Source organism: Lissotriton helveticus, chromosome 1_1, assembly GCF_964261635.1.
Source record: "Lissotriton helveticus chromosome 1_1, aLisHel1.1, whole genome shotgun sequence".
Classification (NCBI taxonomy): Eukaryota; Metazoa; Chordata; class Amphibia; order Caudata; family Salamandridae; genus Lissotriton; species Lissotriton helveticus.
This window is the reverse complement of record NC_136057.1, coordinates 808,088,066-808,108,565: the sequence shown is the minus strand read 5'-3', so window position 1 is coordinate 808,108,565 and position 20,500 is coordinate 808,088,066. Positions and strand designations below refer to the sequence as shown.

The window sequence follows — 20,500 nt, the reverse complement described above, 5'->3', positions numbered from 1 at the left end:
GCCCGAACATTTTAGAGCGAGACGTCCTATCTGTCACTGATTTAATGTTTCTGATAAAGGTAAATAAAAGAAACATCAAAGGAGAGGTTCTATGTGATTTTTAGGTCTGCTTGATCTATTGTTACAGATTCTTTAAAATATACACAGATTGGGCTTTGCCTTCGCCCAGGGAAGTATTTACCTCAGTTCATGCTATTGGCTATTTGGTGTATCGTTCTGCCTGAAGTAGAGAGCTTACATTGCAATGCACGAGAGACTATTTCACAGCTTCAAAGCACACTAAATCATCACACAGTTAATGATTTCAAGATCGCAACATATACAGAAAACACACGTTTTGAAGGTTTTTTTTGTTTTATGCTGAAGCCGTCTTTTTTAGTTTTACTCAGGGCTCAAAGCCAGACCTATTGGCTTTGACAATGCTTGTTGTTTAGGAAAGTAGAAATGTAAAGCGTTTCTCACGTACACTTAGGACAGCCATGAAACAAACAATGGCATATTCCTAGGGTGATCGTGGTAGACAAATGATATCAGCACCCTCCTTTTCCGGCCCCCAATGCTCCAAAGTACTGACATTTTCTTTAGTCTGCTTTCTAGCATTCCTTCCCCGGTTTTCACACTGGAAATTTAATCAAAAGTGATTGCTGGAAGTGGTGAGCCTTATCCTTGCTTTAAAAAGTCTCCATCCATGTTCACCAAGACAACCAGTCATTGGCAGTCTCTGGAGGAGCTATATATACAGCAGCTTGAGCATATATTCTCTGTGGGAACCACATAGAATATGCATTAGGTTTATAATTAGAAATTCAGATTTTATGTATGTAACTAGAAACTATACAATTTAGAAATTATTTTATGATTTACTAAAATAATTTGTGCTTAAATTAAAGTATCTTAGAAATGATTATGTTACTTACCCTGTAAGTGTCTGTTTTTGGCATGGTGAGCTGTAGATTCACATGCTTTGCATACTCCTGCCATCCAGTGTTTGGTCCGGATATTTGCGAGTTGTTTTTCTTTTAAGACGTCTTTTCCAGTCACGAGGCAAGGTGACTCTTCCTTTCAGTGATATTGCGGATGGGCATAGACTTCATTGTTAGATTGTTTTCCCGCAAGAGGGTGAGAATGGAGTAAGTAAGTGCAGTATAGAGATGTCCATGCGTATATAATGTGAATAATATGAACTGCAACAACCATAGATGTCTGGGTAGGAGGGAGAGCACATGTGAATCTACAGCTCTACATGCCAAGAACAGATGCTTACAGGGTAAGTAGCATAATCCGTTTGAGGCATGGGTGCTGTAGATGCACATGCTTTGCATAGACTGCATAGCAGTACCCTCCAAAAGCAGTGGCTAAACAGTGGGTATTGCAGTTATTTGAAAGCGTGATTTTAGCACTGCCTGACCTGACAGCCTATTGATGTGCAAACACATCCACACAATAATGTTTTTGTGTGGTGTAGACCATGCAGCTGCCTTACATATGTGAGCTATGGGAATGTTGCCAAAAAAGGCCATAGACGCTCCTATTTTGAGGGTAGAATATGCTCTAGGAGGTACTGTTAAAGTTTTTTCAGCTTTAACATAGCAAGTTTGAATACATTTGGCAATCCATCTCGGAATGCCAGATTTTGAGATAGGTTTTCCTTTATGAGGTGGAGAAAAAGCAACAAAAAGTTGTTTTGTTTTGCAAAAATCCTTTGTCCTATCAATGTAGTATAATAATGCTCTTTTAAGATCAAGTGTGTATAGAACTCCTTCTGCAAACGGAATCAGGTTGAGAAAGGAACTCAATTGATTGGTTGATATGAAAAGCAGAGACAACCTTTTTAATAAATTTTGGATTTGTACGAAGAACTATTCTATCTTTATGACGCTCAAAGAAGGTTTCTTCTAAGGTTAATGCCTGTAACACGCTAACACGTCTTAGTGAAGTGATAGCTATTAAGAATGCAACTTTCCATGAAATAAAGTGTAGTGAACAATTGTGTAATGGTTCAAAAGGTGGGTCCATAAGTCTTTTAAGAACAATGTTAAGGTTCCAGACAGGTGCAGGTGGTATTATCATTGGTATTATTATTTTAAGGCCTTCCATAAAAGCTTTGATCACAGGCACTTTGAACAAAGATACATGTTGGCTGTTCTGAAGATATGCAGCTACTGCTACAATGTGTAGTCAAATAGATGTGTAGGCTAAACCTGACTGTTTTAGATGTAAAATAACAAATAATATTTTGTATGGATGCATCTAGTAGATCAATAAAATTATTAGTACAATTTATGACAAATATTTTCCACTTAGCTGTATAACATACTCTAGTGGTAGGTCTTCTTGCTTCTTTAAGAATTGCTATACAATCTGGTGGTAGGTTTAGATAACCAAACTCTATGACTTCAGGAGCCAAATCACAAGTTTGAGGTCTCTGGGATTTGGATGTCTAATTTCTCCACGGTTCTGTGTGAGAAAATATGATTTTATGAGAAGTTTCTGATATGGAACCATCTATAACTCCAACAGTGTTGTGAACTAGGGCTGACGAGCCCATGTGGGAGCAGCGAGAATTAGTGTGAGAGATATCTGCCTGAGTTTCCGAACCAGAAATGGAAGGAGAGGCGGAAAAGAGCAAGCAAATATTCCTGACCAGTTCATCCATACGGCATTACCTTTGGATAGAGTGTGTGGGAATCTGGAGGCAAATTTTGGGCATTTTGAGTTCTGTGCTGTGGCAAAGAGGTCTATTTACGGAAATCCTCATTTTTGAAAGTACAGAAGGAGAACTTGTCTGTGAAGTTCCCATTTGTGTATTTGTTGTTTCATTCTGCTGAGGAGATTGGCAAAGATGTTGTTTGTGTCTGAAAGGTATTCTGCTAATAGATGGATTTTGTGATGAATTGCCCAATGCCAAATGGTCTGAGAGAGGTGTGACAGTTGTAGAGAGTGTCCCCCCCCTGTTTTTGTATTTAATACATTGTTGTCATATTGTCAGTCCAGATTAAGACAACTTTTTTTACCAGGTGAGGTAGAAATGCTTCTCACTCTAGTGGAACTGCTTGCAGCTCTAGGTAGCTGATGTGATAGATCTGTTGTTTGGAGTTCCAAAGACCTTGAACTGTTAACTGTTGCAAGTGTACGCCCCACCCTTAGATAAATGTGTCCGTTGTGAGCACAACTTGTAGAATAGGGTCGATGAAGGGCTGCCCTTTTGACAAACTGTGTGTGGTCCACCACTACACAGAGCAATGAGTGTAGCTGTCTATCAGCACTAGATCTGTCAGCTGACCATATGATTGATTCTACTAATGTGCTAAGCATTTCTGTAGAGGGCCCATGTTTAGTCTTGTATGAGGCACTATAGCAATGCATAAGGCCATCATCCCTAGTAACTGCATGAATGCTCTGGCTGAAAGATACTGGTTGCCTTGAAACCGTAGTAACAGTGTTTGTCAATTCCAGAGCCTGGTTGCATTGTGATATGCTAATATGCTAAAGCTGTGTGTGTTTAGAATGGGTCCTAGATATGGTTGTGTTTGATTGGGTTGAAGATGGGATTTTTTTACATTGACTGTGAATCCCAACTGATATAGAAGATTTGAGGGAATTTCAGTGTGATGCACACACTTGAGATGTGTGTTGGCTTTTATGAGCCAATCGTCTAAGTATTAGAAGACGTATTTGTTAGCATCTCAGATGTGCCTCTACTACTGCTAGGCACCTGGTGAACACTCTGGATGCAGTTGCTACTCTGAACGGAAGCACTCTGTACTGATAATATTTTTTTCATAAATCTGAGGTATTTGCGATGTGCTGGATGAATGGGTATATGAAAGTATGTGCCCTTTATGTCTAGTGTTGATATAGTTTCCTTGCTGCAAAAGTGGAAGTACCTGTTGTAGAGTGATCATGTGGACGTGTTCTTATAATATGTATAGGTTTAAAGGTCTCAGATCCAATATTGGTCTTAACGAATCATCTTTTTGGGGAATCAGGAGGTATAGTGAATATACTCCTGTTCCTTGTTGTAATGGGATGAGTTCTATAGCTCGTTTTGTTAGACGAGCCTGTACCTCTTGTTTGAGTAGATTTTTGTGTTCAAAAGATAGTTTGTGAATGAAGTCCTATTCTTTAGTCAGGTGTCCCGCCCCCTGCGGATCTCTGGTAGCTGGTAGAACTGGGCTCACCACTGGTCCCAACAAAGACAGCAAGGAATCTAGACATCAAATGGAATACAGATCTGTCTTTTATTCCTCAAGTTCATCAGATCTCCTCAGCCTCCATTGGAAAGCTCAGAATCTTAAAAAAAAAAAGTCCTTGATTTACTGCTGGAGGACAGCAGCAGGATCATAGTCTATGCAATGGTGACTTCATGCCTGGACTATGCCAGTAGTCTATATTTGGGGCTGCCAGCCTACCTGATTTACAGACTGCAGTTAGTGCAGAATGCAGTGGCAAGACTAATTTGGCGGGTACCTTTCCGACATCATATATCTCATCACCTGAGGCAGCTACATTGTCTCCCAGTGGCTAAGAGGATTGAATTTAAGGCTCTTACCCTGGCCTTCTGAGCCGCACGGAACCTGGGCCCAGGTTACCTTAAGCTTAGACTCAGACCGTATCGACAGGAACGGACATTGAGATCTAACTATCAGTGCCTGCTCTATGTTACGCGCTTTGTGAAGTCTCATCTTGTGGGAAGATCTTTCGCGGTCAGGACCTCCAGACTTTGGAACTCGTTACCATCTCATTTGCGTCAGATAGAGTCGGAATGTGATTTCAGGAAGGCCTTAAAAACCTGGCTCTTTAGCCAGGTTAAGGTTTAGATGGTCGGCTAATCCTCTACTACAATATCTGCATAGTGCTGGGACACCTCTTTTGAGGTAGCTGTGCCCTTTATAAATGCTTATTGTATTGTAATATGAGGGGGGATGTTGGGAGGGTTGGTTGTGAGTTCCAGGCAATAACCATACTGGATAATATCCAATACCCATTTGTCTGTTTTCATTGACTGCCAAAGGGGTAGACACTGATATAATCTTCCCCCTAAAGGTGATGAATTTTGGGGGGAATTGATATCAAGCCACTGTTTGTTAGTAGACGGAGTGGTACGTGATGGCATACCTCTACCTCTTCATTTGAAGTGGTTACCTCTGTATCCACCGCTATAAAATCCTCTAGGGGAGGAAGATTGTACTTGTGCTTTATATGAAGATGTTTTGACATCTGTGGTATCATTTTTGGAGCCCCCGCTATAGAACGAGCGACGAAAGGAACCTCTATTAGAAGGAGACTGAAGGGTGCCCATTGATTTTCCCACTTCTGTGTCCTTTTTAATTTTCTCTAGCGACTGTTCTATCCAATCCCAAAGAGGTGTTCTTTATCAAATGGTGCATTAAGTATAGTTTGTTGAATCTCTGATTAGAAACCAGAAATTCTTAGCCATGCATGTCTCCTTAGCAAAATGCTGGTGTTGAGCCATCTAGCTGCAGTATCTGCAGCATCTAAAGCACATCTAATAGATGATTTGGAAATATGCTTGCCTTCTTGCACTATTTCTTGGCCTTTTTTCCTGTGTTCTTTTGGAAGATATAGTAACAATTCTTCCATCTCATCCGAATGTGCCCTGTCATACCTAGCCAACAGCCCTTGAGTGTTGGCTACGTGCCAATAGTTGGCTGATTGAGCAGCTACTCTTTTTCCAGAAGCATCAATTAATTTTGATCCTTTGTCAAGAGGAGGTGCTTCTCCTGAGCTTTGTTAATTTGCTCTTTTACGTGTGTTTGAAACTACTAAGGAATCTAAGGCCAACTGACCCTTAAAAAAGACGGGGTCAGATGGAGGGGGTTTATATTTTTTATTGACCTTGGGTGTTAGAATACATGACCTAACAGGATCTTTAAAAATGTGTCTCCATGCCTCATCATACCCTTTAACAAAGGCAAAGATTGAGAGGGTCTGTGTCTTTTTCCTAAAGTTTCAAAAAGGAAATCCTCTTCTTGGTCCTCTTTATGTAAAGTGACCCCTTGATAAGTGGCTGCTCTAGTAATCAATTCTTGATATGTATTATTATCATCAGGAGGAGAGGGTTTGGTTGGATATAGATCAGGATATGTGTCCCCTGGAGGATCTCTGTTATCCATGGGGCAGGTATCTGATTATCATTATCAGCTATATCTGGATATATATCAGGAGACCTTGGAGGTGTAACATGTAATCTGAAGCTGGTATTACAGGTACTTGTGAAGAGGGTGGCGTAGCTGTAGGAATGTTAATAGGACTAGTAGCTATGTGCTTTTTCTTCTTTAGAGGTATTCTTTAATCAGTGTATATTTTCTTTTTGGAAGGTGGTCTCACTGGAGTAGTGGTACTGTATCCAGTTTGAGGGTTAATATGAATTGTTTTTTGTTTGGGATCCAGCTTGTGCTGCATTTTCTCCAGAATTGGCTCCAGTGGCATCAAAGGAGCATCTGTCTTTCGCTGCCGAAATTTTTGGCGCCAAGCTGGATTTATCCTTTTCATCCTTTGACCAACAATGTTTCTGAGTCAAGGGTGTATCATCTTGGTTCGACCCCAACCCGGTAGGCTTGACTTTCTGTTTCAGTCTGATCCCCAAGGCGGGGTGTTGGAATCAGAGTTTTGATGTCTACCAAGGCCTGATGGCAGTGGTGGCCCAATAGCCTTTGGCTTGGTCAGAGTGGGCTTGATGTGCAAAGGGGCTTTGTTACTAAGGCATCCTGTCCAGATGGAACGTTGTGGGTCTCGAGCTTGATCTCCAACTCTGAATCGGAGTCCTGTACGGAAAAGGCCTCTTCCTCTTCCGCCACCGATGACTCAATCTCTTCTTGTACAACATGTTCGCCAAAGTTATCGGGAGTCTCCTCAATAGTCTGTCGCTGCATGTCTCTGTGTCGAGCACGCCGGTCTTTAAGAGTCTTTTTGGAATGTAACGACTGACACGCGTCGCAGTCTTCTTCTTTATTTTCCTGAGAGAGACAAAGGTTACAGACCTTATGATGATCGGTGCACGGGTATTTGGAATGGCACCTAGGACAGAATTGGAATGGTGTCCGTTCCATCGGCAGAAGATTCGATGTAGGATCTTCGAGTGAAAACAGGAGAGTAGCTAGGCTTGAAGGCCGTGGTTAGAGTTTTCTATGGATATTTAAAGTTTTCTGAAGTTTTCTGGCACGCAAAAGATGGTAACGCGACCGAAAACAATACCGACGAGGGTAGAGTGAATTTCGAACCGAAGGGAACCCGATTGACTGTTTGAAATCGGAGCGCAGCAATACATGTATGAACATGATGGTGGAAAAAAACAATCTACCAATGGAGTTAATGCCCATGCGCAATATCACCGAAAGGAGGAGTCACGTTACCTCATGACTGGAAAAGACTTCTTCGAAGAAAAACAGCTTACACATATTCAGACCCAACACTAGATGGCAGGAGTATGCAAAGCATGTTCATCTACAGCACACATGCCTCGAACATGATGTTTTGGCTTATATTCTGACACTGCATAGTATTTTAATGAATACGGCATAAAGAAAATATCATGACTTGGAGCCTCATACTCATTATGCCATATGATCCAATCTGCATCTCAAGTATGAGGTTCAACAAAGGTGAAGCTGGTAAGGGATTGCTTACGATTGAGAGGTGCAATGCCCCCCTACTTTTCTGCAGTGACACATTGGGTAGAAAACAAAGGACTGGGCTGCAACTCTGATCGATTGACAGATGTTGTGACCTGTAAGAGTTCTACCCATCAAGTTTTGCATATTGACACCATATTTCAACAAGTATGCCAATATACTTATCACCGTCCAACAGGATCCAAGCTTCATCCCACTAATGAGGCCCAAGAAGGCTGAAATAGGTCTGGGGATGCTTGTGATAATGTTCAAAGGGAACATGGTATGGCATTTTAGGATGGATTATTCATAGTGTAGCAAGGCCAAGACTGGTTAACACATTGGGGGTCATTAGGATGACGAGCGGACTTTGTCCGCCTGCCATCCTGACGGTATACGGGACCGCCCGCCATAAGGGCGGGGGACCCGTGGGGGGTATTAGGATGTGCCCGCCACAGTGGCGAGCACATCCTGTATTTTTAGCATTGTGGCGGGCGGACCTCTCTGCACTGCCCCCCACAATGCTAAAAATGCATTTCAGCATTTGCATTTACAAAGCGGCAGGCACCACGAGGTGCCTGCCGCTTTATAAATGCAAATGAAGGGGGGGGTACCACAGGTACCCCCCGTGTGCACCCCCCACCTCTCCTTCACTCTGGGGGCCCGCAGGGGGCCCCCCAGAGTGAAGACTGCATGCCTTTAAGGCACCTAAATACAAACATCATAATATGGCTGGCGGTGTCTGATAGACACCGCCACCATATTATTCCTTTTCCGCCGCACAGCAGTTATCAAAGCACTACAACAAAACCATTATAGAAGGCACTTTATCACATACTTACAGTTACATCCTGGAACTGGAGCCTCATTGCAGTGCCCGATGGCTGAGGTCTGCTAGTAATCTCTAATATTGTTCTAAGCAGCATATCTAGAAGACTACTGACAATGACATCTACTTCTTCCAATACGGACTTCTCCTGAGAAAACAAAGAAAACATGTTTGGCAGAGTTAGTGAATAGAAATGAGCTGGGATTCAAGTTCATACAGGAAGCAAAGTCTGTTTTCCTTTGATAAGTCTACATTTCACAGATACAACAAATGTCCTCCTCTTCTGCTACCTCCCAAGCCTTGGTTCTTCAACTGTTCTACTCCCTACATTAAACGACTTCTCTCTGATACAGCGGTCAATCAGCTTGATTTACCAACTCATTGCTTAAGCCATCTGACAGATTTACTTTATACTTGTTCAATAAACTATTTTTCTGGAAATGGTCCTTATCAGTCACACACTTAGGGGCACATTACGATCGCGGACGGACTTGCGTCCGTCCGCGAGCCCTGAGTAGGAGGGAACGTCCGCATGTGCTGCGGCGTTCCCTCCTGTGCAATTAGGATGTGACCGCCACCCTGGCGGTCACATCCTCTATTTTTAACATTGCGGCGGGTGCGGCTTCAAGCTGCACCCGCCGCAATGTTAAAAACGCATGCATTGCATTTACATGCACAAAGCGGCAGGCACCGCGCGGTGCCTGCTGCTTTCTGCATGTAAATGCAGGGGGGTACCATAGGTACCCCCCATGTGCACCCCCACCCCCCTTAACCCAGGGGGCCCGCAACGGGCCCCCGAAGTGAAGATCCGTATGCTTTTCCACGGCGGAGAACCCGCCGCCGCAAAGCATGTCTGGGAAGCCATCCTAATATGTCTGGCGGTGTCTGAGAGACACCGCCACCATATTAGAGCTTTTCCGCCGCGGTTGTAAGCCGACCGCGGCGGAAAAGTGGCAGACTGAAACCAAGACCCACCAGCCATCCTAATGTGGCGGTGGGTCTTTGGTGGATCCGCAGCGGATTTTCCACATCCTCCGGGCTGGCGGTGGCTTCTGCCGGCCCGGAGGATGCGGAAAATCCGCGATCCTAATCGACCCCTTAATATTGTTCAAAGCTCTCAATCCAAGATACTCCACTTATCTTCCTCCATTACATTAAATAAAATGTCCATATGTGGGCCAACCGAGAAACACTTTTGGTCTTCTCAGTGGGAACAGGCAATTTCAGAACACACTGCTGGTCTCACAGCCGGGCATGCGCTGAGGCAGCCAACAATGCTGAAAGTGCACAGGATTCACAGGAAGTAAGAGCAAACCAGAAAAGTAACAATACTTCCAGTATGCATTTGCACATTTAAGCTGTGGAAAAAGGTAACACAAAGTATAGATTTCTGTAGCAGAAGTAAGCTCTTTTTAGGAGGCCTGTTTGTGGTGCTATGTACATCAGCCCGACACATTGTCCTATTCCATGTGCAAAAACCAAACAGATGCTTTGTGAGGCGATTCACTGGGTTGGGGAAGATCCATTGACTGACCCTCTTATTCCACAAAGTGAAGACCAGTAGCAGAATAGAGCTATGGAGGCCAGAGCCACAAGCAAGAATAATTTGATTGCTCTTTCTCTATAATAATACATTGAGAACTCCATGAGATGCTAAAATGCCTCCTAATTTACTCTTGCTCCAAGAGACGTCTCCTTCGTATATGGGATTGTGACCAGATGGTTAGTGAGTTAAGCGGGCAGAGGAAAGAATGACAGTTGACTTTCCTATCCCCCTGGTCAGTGCATTCCTTTGTTGAGAGCATTGCTGCTTAAATGTGATGTTTCTCGCATAATCGGAAGACACCTAGAGTATTGACTAGTGCCCTGCTGTATTATAAGCAGACCCCTGCACTGTTTATGAGGCTACTAGAATGAAGGAAAGACATCTGGTTTCATGGGCAACCTGCCATCACAAAGGGAAAAGATCTAGCGCAGGGCTAACAAAAAAGGGAAAACGTGTGAATCACAAGGATGTCTCCCCAACCCTTCGATATCAGGATGAAGTCAGTCAGACAAGTCTCAGAACCCCTCACTTAAAACCAGACTATCCAGACAGATGGAATATGAATGAGAATGGACCACTCACTACAGAGCACTCTCAAATAGATGACTATCCAATGCAGTGTGCTTATAAAGGAGGCCCCTGGAGAGACAGAGCACACTGAGCAGAGACTAGTCCTAAGGGAAAACAACCTAAGAGAATGTAGCTGAGGAATGCTGAGCCAAGGAGAAGGCCTCAGTGACGCTGTCTCAAATAGTGACTTTAACGATATAACTGGAAAAACAGCAACATTATGGTGCATTTGGTTCTAAATATTTGCACGGATCATAAGAGTAAAGGAGGGCACAGCAAAATCCCAACATTATTGGAACAGCGACAGAGTCTGCAGAACAAAAAGGAGCAATCACTGGATAACTTGCACTTGGAAGGAAAATACATTACCAAAACCAAGATGAAGATAAAATAAAGTTTAACTTTACAGAGAAAATACTACAGTATGTGCGTCACAGAAAAATAACATGGATAAATAGATATTAATGGTTAGAAGGAGACCAATTCTTGTCTTGAATTATTTATCCAATTAGCACAAGCATCAGTAATCAGCCACATAAAGCCATAGGCAGTAATAAACATGAAAGTGTTCTACCCTTAACGTACTGTTGCCCTCGTGGCTATGTAAAAAGGTATGTTGTGATCAGTTTTAGACGTGCCTTGCAGTTATGAAATGTTAATATATTTGGCCTGCACTCCACTGATTTAAACAACTCCATATTCATGCCTGCACCCAGATTTTATTTTAAAAAGATATTAAAATTCACAAAACGATGCACCATAACCAGTATAATGCTATGAAGATATAACAAATTAACAAAAACAACTCTCATTCATTTACACACAAGACTTAAATTTATCAAACTACGTAAATTCCTGTTTGCAATAGTTGAAAATTAGTACAGATGTCTCGGAATGTGTTTTGTAGAGTGAGGGCACAACTTAAAATAAGGCTCTGGGTAAGTCAAAAGCATCAGTACAGGCAGGTGAAAGTCAACGTGTGGGACGCTTTATGCTCACTGCAAGAAGTTATCCACATACATGTGTCACTTGTAGGAAAGAATGCAGGTTATGGGTAGAGAATAAATAGAATAGTCGTTATTCGATTGTTTTCTAAATGAGCCCACCAGATTAGAGGAAAATATGACCAGATTTCCTCGAACACTTTATATATTTCAAAATGTGATCTAAGTTCAACTCGAAAATATCTTCAGTTGTCGTAGAAAAGGCAAAACCTAGATCTTTAATTTAGTACAGAGTCATTAACTCAAGAACAATACATCTATGTTCACACCATCCGCCAGAATTGGGAATATAATATCTTGTATGTGAATTTGATTGAGGGGAGATCGCAATGTTTCCCCCATTCAATTTGTGCCAAGATATTTACTGGTGGGCCTTGTATCACCCTTTAAAGAGAAAAAATTGGTGTGCATCAGTACAAATAAAATATCTTCTTGTAAAACATTAACCCAGAACTATTCTCTTCAATATGTGTTTCCTATGTGACCCATCAAGTTCGTCTGTAGCCCCTTATTCAGAGTTCAGTATTTTGATGCAAATGGCTGCCGAGTGGTCCCCTGATATTGTCCACCCTGTTTAATAGCTATTTGGGAGTCTTAGTCTGATACCACTAATCATTGTTGTGTATAGTGGCATTCCTAGATAAAATACACTAAAACATACCTTCAGGGGTGGCTGGTGTTAATGGACAAAATGGGTGTGGTCGTGCTACCCTATAGGGAGCCACAACAAGAGGAAAAGCAGCTGAAAGAAATGGCTAAAGGGCTATTTGAAGCTTGGTGGTAAAATGGACTGAGAATCTGTGCTTTTTTTGGATGCATGTGGTCGGAATATGAATGTGGCCTGCTACGCATGTGCTGACCCAGGCGAGGTCTTCTTCATCCTGAATGCAGAAGCTAAACTAAAGCAGTGATGACAGATGTCATAGTGGAGGGTGTGTATGAATTTCAAAGGCATACACATAGAATTGCTTTTGGGTGCTTATAGAATGATTCTCTCAAAGTAGGAGCTCAGAGGGAAAACTTTGGACCCAGGTACCCTCCACTCATATCATTATATACACAAAAACCTGGTCCTAATCTCCATAGGCAATGTATTCTACAACATCCTTTGTTGACTCGTTAGTGTGGTTACACTTAACCTTCCACCCACTGCAAGAGTTACAACAAGGTGTGCCTATCGTTTAAAATATCCTCGCATATTCTGTGAGTGTCACTCCGTCTATGTCTATAGTGTCTACTCTCAGTCAAAGCTCATGCAACCCCATGCAAGGAGACAGAGAGAAATAAGTCAGACCAAATCAGGAAAAAATGTGTGGATGGTGGGTAGGAACCTCATGGGAGCAACCACCAGGGAACTACTGACAGGTTCTCGTCAGTGTGTTCCATTTCTCATCATTGGCTCCTTCCCACCAGAAATCAACAAAATGAAAAGTAGGAAAAATATTTAAAGCAAATCCTAATCAACTCAAAGGTGTGTATCCCTATAGCACTCATGTGCGTCTACCCCCACGGTATCAACACCGCTATTCAGTGTGATCCTGTGTGTTAAAAATTGAGTTAGATATCCCTAGCTAACCAAACAACTTTATTCTATGCTGGGTATCTACTCCCATTAAAACCAAAACCTTGCCGTTGTGCTTCGTTTTGTGTTATATGAATTAACCTGGAAGCAGTTTACTGATGTCTGCAGTGTCTTCCAGAAGCATGATACAGACCATGCAACATGCAGAGGATTGCATGTCTTTATTCTTCAGCATGTGACTGTTAACTTAACGCTTGGCATCACAAACTATATTAACCACACCCAGCAACACCCATCACATTAAGGAGTCTGCCGAGGACCACATAAACACAGGACACAACATCTCCCCCTTATTAAATTAAAAGTGCAAACAAATGTATACACATAACAACTCCTCAATGACTCATTGAGGTGTTCACAACATTCTTCTAGATCTAGTTGAATGTTCAATAGAAAGAGCAGCAGGCACACTTGACGCTACTATAAAATTGATTTAGGCCTCAGCTGCTTTGGGCGTTGTGCTATGATGCTGTAGCGGCACTGATGAAATGTACTCTGCGGGGTTTTGATCTTTCCCCGGTTTGTGCACAATGATGTAATCATACCCTGTAGACGCAACCACCACCTCTCAACGCATTGGGGCATCCTGGCTTTCAGATTTCCAAAAATGGTGAGCAAAGCTTGAGATCAGTGATATGGGTGAAATGCTTTCCGTACAGAAACACATGGAAGTGTTCACACGCCCATACTACCACTAGGCTTCCTTTCTGCGGCTGACAATAAACGTGTTAAGTCAGAGATAGATTCCGACTAGTATAAGCCACAATGTGTCTCTGAGCATCAGGTTGTCTATTATGTTGGGCAGGGATCGCTTCTAACCACACCGGAGTTGCATCCACCACAATTTCTGCATGCAATTTTGGATCAAATTAAGCCACTTCTGTTGCATTTTCAATTGCGTGTTTTATTTTCATGCAGCTTGGGTCACATACAGATGACCATTCAAACAGAACATCTCACTTTGTTAGTTCTCTTTAAGGGGCACTCACAGTGGCAAACTGGAGCAGTAGTGACTAAGAAGGATCGCAGCATGGTCACATCTTCTGGAGGGCAAGTAGATGACAATGCTTGTACCTTTTCGGGGTCACAAGTCATCCCCTATTAAGAGAAAATATGTCCAATTAATTTAAGTCTGTTTTTGTGAAATTCAAATTTCTCAGCATTTAGTGTGAGACCTGCAACAGCAAGCAGACTGCATACTGTATGAGTGCTTTGTCATGTTCCTTTTATGTAGCCCCCAAACACCAGAATATCATCACTGTTGTTAAAACGTGTGACAGGCTGAATTACTCGACGAGTGACATCTTGAAAGATGTATGCAGTTCAAGACACACCAAAACGGAGTCTTTTATATCTAAACAAACCAATGTGCCTTGAAAAAGTAGTAATGTACCTATCGTTTTGTTCCAGTTCAAGTTGATGGTAACCTTTGTTCAGATCAAGAGAAGACGTTGGTGCAATTCAGCTGTGAGATCATGTCCGCAGTGTGTGGACCTGGATGCCTTTCTCTTTCAATTGCTTTGTTGGCAGGTTGTATATCAACACCAGGGCGCACTGAACAGCCACTGTCCTTTTGTGGCACCACTACAATGGGTGAAACCCACAGTGCCGGACCAGTATAGCACTCAATATCAGTGTTTCTAGTTCTTTCTCAACAGCTTCCTATAAGTGAAAAGCAATTTGACGGTGTCGCTGTGCAACGGGGCGGATATCTTCATTAATGTGAAGCTGTACCTTAATTGTCTTAAGTTTCTCAAGTCCATGAAACAATGTCGGGAATTGGCTCATTAGTTCAAAAAGGGCATTCAATTTGTAGTTAATAGAAATCAGTACCATGTCAGAAGCAGTGTCGAAACTTAATAAGCATGCACTTGACAAAGTACCTGGGAGTACATGAACTGTCTCTTGTATTGTACTTTTTTTGTGCTGCATGGTCGCCACAAAGGATCCCTTACTCCACAAGGGTGTAGAAGCTGCCCTGGCATACGCCTAGGTGTGATCAGCGGCATCAGAGACAGTTCTTTCTACTTTTCTGCTGGCAAGATGTTTATCGATGCACCACTGTCTATAATGCAAGTTGTATGGCACATATTTTAGGACAATGTCCAAAGGAACTTTGTTGCTTCATGTGGCGATTAATTTCAGACTTTTGTGTTTTCTTGCAAGTGGCAAATCCTACATGCGCACGTCGATCTGTGACTGATATCACCATCACACATCCATTTTCCTAATCGTCATTCAATGATGATGTCAATGAACCATTGGACAATGAATTTGATAACAATTTACTTTGTTTTGTTTCCACTTGCCTTAGTCAATGTTGCCGTTTAGTCTTGTAGGAGTGTCTAGAGAGCTTCTGGAACTTTCTGGCATCCATCTTCCCGTCGCTTTGTGATGCACTTAGTTTCTCTTTCACTTTGCAAACCCTTATGAAATGGTTTTCCTTCCCGCAGCCTTTGCATAGTTGTTCGATAGCAAAACATTTACCTTCATGTAGAAAGGAGAATACACAGCGTAAAAACTATTTCTTTTTATTCTGAGACATCACTTGTTGGTCCTCTGCTTTCTGTTTCCGATTACCTTTCATGCTTAATGCGGATTCATTTTGGATTGTACCAGTTTCCATATCAGCAGCTTGTCGATCGGCTCGTTCCTATGATGTTACAGCCAATAGCAGTTTTTCTAAACTGAGCATTTCTCTTAGCATGTGTCATCGGAATGAGTCGGAGTGACAACTATCAATAACTCTAAGATGCATGGCTTCTTCATCATTGAATTAAGTGAAATTGCAATGCTTTATAAATGTATCCTGTGTCTTGAAAAAAGAACCCATCATCTCACCAGGTTGCTTTCTTGCTTGGTTGGAAGTGTACCTTTCATAGTCAACATTCGGCATTGGATTGAATTTGGCCTCCAACATCTTCTTGATTTGACAGTATGATATTTCACCAGCTTGTGATATCTTCTTTATCCCCTCTTGTACTCAGTCACCTGCAAGGTTCTTTAAGTATTTGATGATCTTTTTGTCATCTGCTTGTTCTAAAGCAGCTATGAAGTCATTAAAAGTTTTAGTCCAGGCAGTCCATTTCGTGCCAATATTCAGCTTTTTGGCGACATCAAATGGAGGGGGTGGTTTCAGGAACACAGCGGCATCGTATTTTGAGCTGTTTCTTACTGATGTCGAGAGTATGTTCTGTTCAGGCAGCATTTATCTTTAGCGTCACTTGGCACATCTGCAAGCATCATCCTGCTCTTGGGCGTTCAGGTCGTAGCGTCCGAACTGAGGTCGATGGGCCCCATTTTCCTTCTTCACAGTGAATAGTAATTTTGCTTCTTGCATGCAATCTTCACTGCCTTGTATCGATGCTGGCTCTGTTTTATGCTGTGACGCAGCTCCCTTTAGCACTTTTTTCGTACCTGGTTGTCACTGTCTTTAGCGCTACTGTTTTGTATTGGTGCTGGCTCTGTGATATTCTGTGGTGCAGTATGTCTTCTTTTGGCCTTACCAGTAGATTTTTGGCAGGTTTATGGACTATGCTCCTCTGTAGAAACTTCGCCTTCTTCAAGGGCCTCTGACAAGCAGGAATTGCGCTTTGACGCCACATACGCCAACTGTAGACCACTTCTTGAGGAGCACATGGCGCACACACAAGAAGTTTGCTGGATCACTGCAATCTTTCAGAGAGAGCAGTCTTGAATCTTTAAGGGGCACGTATCCCACACCCGTCGCAAGTTGTAGCATTCCCCCCAGACCGGGAACAAGCAAACAGATCATGCAACACATGGAGCTCTGGTTTGCACATCTTTATTCTTCAGCATGCCACCGTTAACTTAACGCACTGGGTCCCAAACTTTATTAACCACACCCAGTCACACCCATCAGATTACATAATAACAAAGAAGTCTGTTGAGGGCCACTAGAGGCTTCGTGCACATAAACTCAGGACACAACAATGTCCATTCATTTAAATGGCTGGAGGCAAGGCAGATCGATAAGAATAATGATTGAAGTGGGAGGCAACAGTTTGTTGATCATCAAGAAAGGGCGGGCTGTAGGAGGAGTCCAGCTGTTCTTCAAGTAACCAAACAAACACAAGGAGATGATGGACAGAGCGCTGAAACTTTTCAGACACTTACCCCCAGTCACAGATCTGGGTTGAATCCATCATCGTTCTTGTGCTCACTTCGCCAATCTAGTTCAGACACAGCTATATGCAAATCAGTCTTAACCCTGTGCCTCATGGGAACAGTCCAGCCCGAACTGCCAAGCCATGTCTTCCCTGGACCAGAAACAAGCATCCTGGGACCGTTTTCTGGCTGACAACCCTCATCAGCCAAGCTAGCTTGAATCCAGTGGCAAAGTGAGCAAGGGACCCACGTCTGGACATACCCTGCCAACTTAGGGCAAACAAAGCAAACACAAGGAGATGATGGATGGAGCTCTGAAACTTTTCAGACACTCACACCTGATCGCAGATCTGGGTTGAATGTATCATCGTTCTTTAGCTCACTTCGCCACCCAGTACCAGCACATTTATTTCACGGCCTTTGCTGATTTTTGGAATAGGAGAGTTATGGATCTGAGGCTTCACAGTGCTCCTGCCTCTCTTTTTATGTTTTTTCTCAGCACTATGCAACTGACTGGCAGCCATTAGCATGCACATAGCTTCTAACTAAATAAACGTGTAGTGTGTAAGGTGTCAGAATAGTGTAAGGGGTGGCAAGAGAATGTTTCTATTGATTGTGCATAGCAAAAGTGTATACGTATGGCCCCTAAGAAGCAAGAGTGTAAGGGATCCAGGAGTCAGAAGTGTGAGGTTGATGGACAGGAGTGTGACAAGAGTGTTTTTTCATGGCATGAGTACATGCGTCTTAGGAAGAAACAACACAGGGGATAACATTGTCTGAAGTATATGCATGTGGGGAGAGAGAGGGAGATAGAGAGAGGTGGAGAGAGAGAGAGAGAGAGAGAGAGAGAGAGAGAGAGAGAGAGAGAGAGAGAGAGAGAGAGAGAGAGAGAGAGAGAGACACACACACACACATATGGGACCTGGTGAGGGGGGCACATGAGAACCTGTATTCGTTGCAGGGTATCGCATGTAAGAAGTATTCAAAGGATGAAAACCTACTAGGATTCTGAGCACTTCACCAATGCTAATCAGTGATAAATTGCATGTGCTTCTCCCCTAAACATGCTGATATTGGTGTATACCTGATTGACATATTTAGTTTACCTGTAAGTCCCTTGTAAAGTGCTACACCATGTACCCAAGTCCTGCAATCTAAATGCCACTAGTGGCATTTAGATTGCCACTAGTGGCATTGCATTTAGATTACCCTACATGACGGAAACAAATACTCGTCTCCAAAGTCTCGAAGACAACTGGTCACATACCAATCAAAAAGTTATTCATTTGGAACATCGAGTGGATTCTGTTCAAGAAGTTGTCAATCAAGTGCCTTCCATAAATCAGGAAATATCCCGCCTAAAACAACAAGTAGAAAATTTAGAAAATAGAAATAGGTGAAATAACCTACGCATCAATGGCCTTGTGGAAGGACTTGAGGGCTCTGACCCACTTATCTTCTTCCAATCTTTTCTCCCAAAACTATTTAATATTCCAGAATCCCCACCGCTAAATATCCAAAGAGCACACCGCCTAGGTTGTACTCCACAAGCCTCTTCTACATCAACTAAACCAAGAGGAGATATTCTTTATTTCTTGGAATATACGGATTTACTTATGGTCTTACAGGCGGCTAAACGTAAGGGAAAAATTTCTTGACAAGAACCTAACCTGTTTTTTGCTCAAGATTATGCAAAAGCGACAGTAAACTGTCTGAAACAATTTCTAGATATGAGACCTGCACTTCTAAATTTGAATGCCAGATATGGTTTGTTTCACCCATGCCTACTTAAGGTGACTTATAAAAATAAAACCACTAACTATGAAGATCCTGTTCTATTACGGCAGGGTGGAAGCTATGGAGACTGCTCGTTCTTCACTGATTTGACTGTTGTATTACCATTGTTATTATTTACTTTTCCCTTCTTCTCTCATATATTTTTCCCAGTTCCGTTGTCTGTAGAGGAAATGACTTGGCACTTACTACTTTTTTGTTGGATTTGATAGTTTTGTTTAACTTTGTCCTTAACTGTTCTCTCCCTCTTTGTCATATTTTTCAGATATATGATCATGTTTTTTTCTTTTTTTATATAATGTATTTTTTCTTTCTTTTTACCACTAGGTAAGATTTTTCATGATCCCCTGATCTGTGACCGTTACCCATTTTGGATATCCTCCTCCTTTTCCAGTCCTCGTCCTGGAGTTTCCGATTGTTTGTGCGGTCTTCATTCTGTGGCACCACCTCCCCCATTTTTCATTGTATGTTCGTGCTGTGTCTTTTAATTTTTCCTATTTTTTTCTTTTCTCTACTCTCTTTTGGTCTCTTTATTTGACAATATATTTATTCCATGGTTCTTTTCTCTATTTATTTCTACATATTCTGTTTCTTCCTTTCCATTTTCTTCTTTCCTTTCCCCTTTCCAGCCTCTTTTTAATTCTTCTCTCACTAGTTATTACATGATGTTTTTCATTTATGTTCCTTCTTCCTTCATATTAATCAACACTAACCTTTTCTTGTTACTTCTTTCTTGGTTACTGATTCTCCTTTATATTATTGTACTTTTTGAATTACTGTTAGATAAATTAAGATGTAGTTAAAATTGTTATCTTGGAATGTAAAATGTTTGGGTTCGCCTATAAAACGTCAAAGGGTTTTATCACATATTGCTAGTTTGAAAGGTGACATTGTTTTATTGCAGGAGAATAATGTAATTCAAAAAGAAATATCCAAACTTCAGCGACAATGGGTAGGCCATGTTTTTGCTTCTCCTGGTTCAGGTAAACGTAATAGGGTAGCTATTCTTTGTCATAGACACTTAGATATTCATGTTGTTGCCCAGGAAGCAGATACTGAAGGTAGATGGTTCTCGGTCTCTTTGTTAGTTAACAAAATTCCTTTGACTATTTTTAATTTATATGCACCCACTAACCCTGATAAACTTTTTTGCCCCCAGATTTTATCCAAACTAATGACATATAGTGATGATTATTTGATTGTTGGTGGCAATTGTAATATGATTGTTGACCCCTTTATTGATAGACGTTCACAATCTAGATTTATCCCCTTTAATGTCCATTCTCAATTCACGTCTACTATTGCCCAACGTTCCCTTTTTGATGCCTGGAGATTGTGTCACCCTACCCTTCAAGAATATACCTTTTTCTCCCCTGTTCATTCCTCACAATCTCACATAGACTACCTGTTTAC

At 42.0% G+C, this 20,500-nt stretch overlaps 1 protein-coding gene across 2 annotated transcripts in view; it reads right to left on the bottom strand.

The window, feature by feature from the left end:
- Positions 1 to 20,500, bottom strand: part of DOCK4 (dedicator of cytokinesis 4) — a 1,604,094-nt gene that overhangs the window by 673,675 nt on the left and 909,919 nt on the right. For both annotated transcript variants that reach the window (XM_078674485.1, XM_078674490.1), the window contains exon 25: positions 8,477 to 8,611. In XM_078674485.1, the coding sequence (XP_078530611.1) occupies positions 8,477 to 8,611 (135 nt within the window). The remainder of the gene's footprint in view (positions 1 to 8,476; positions 8,612 to 20,500) is intronic.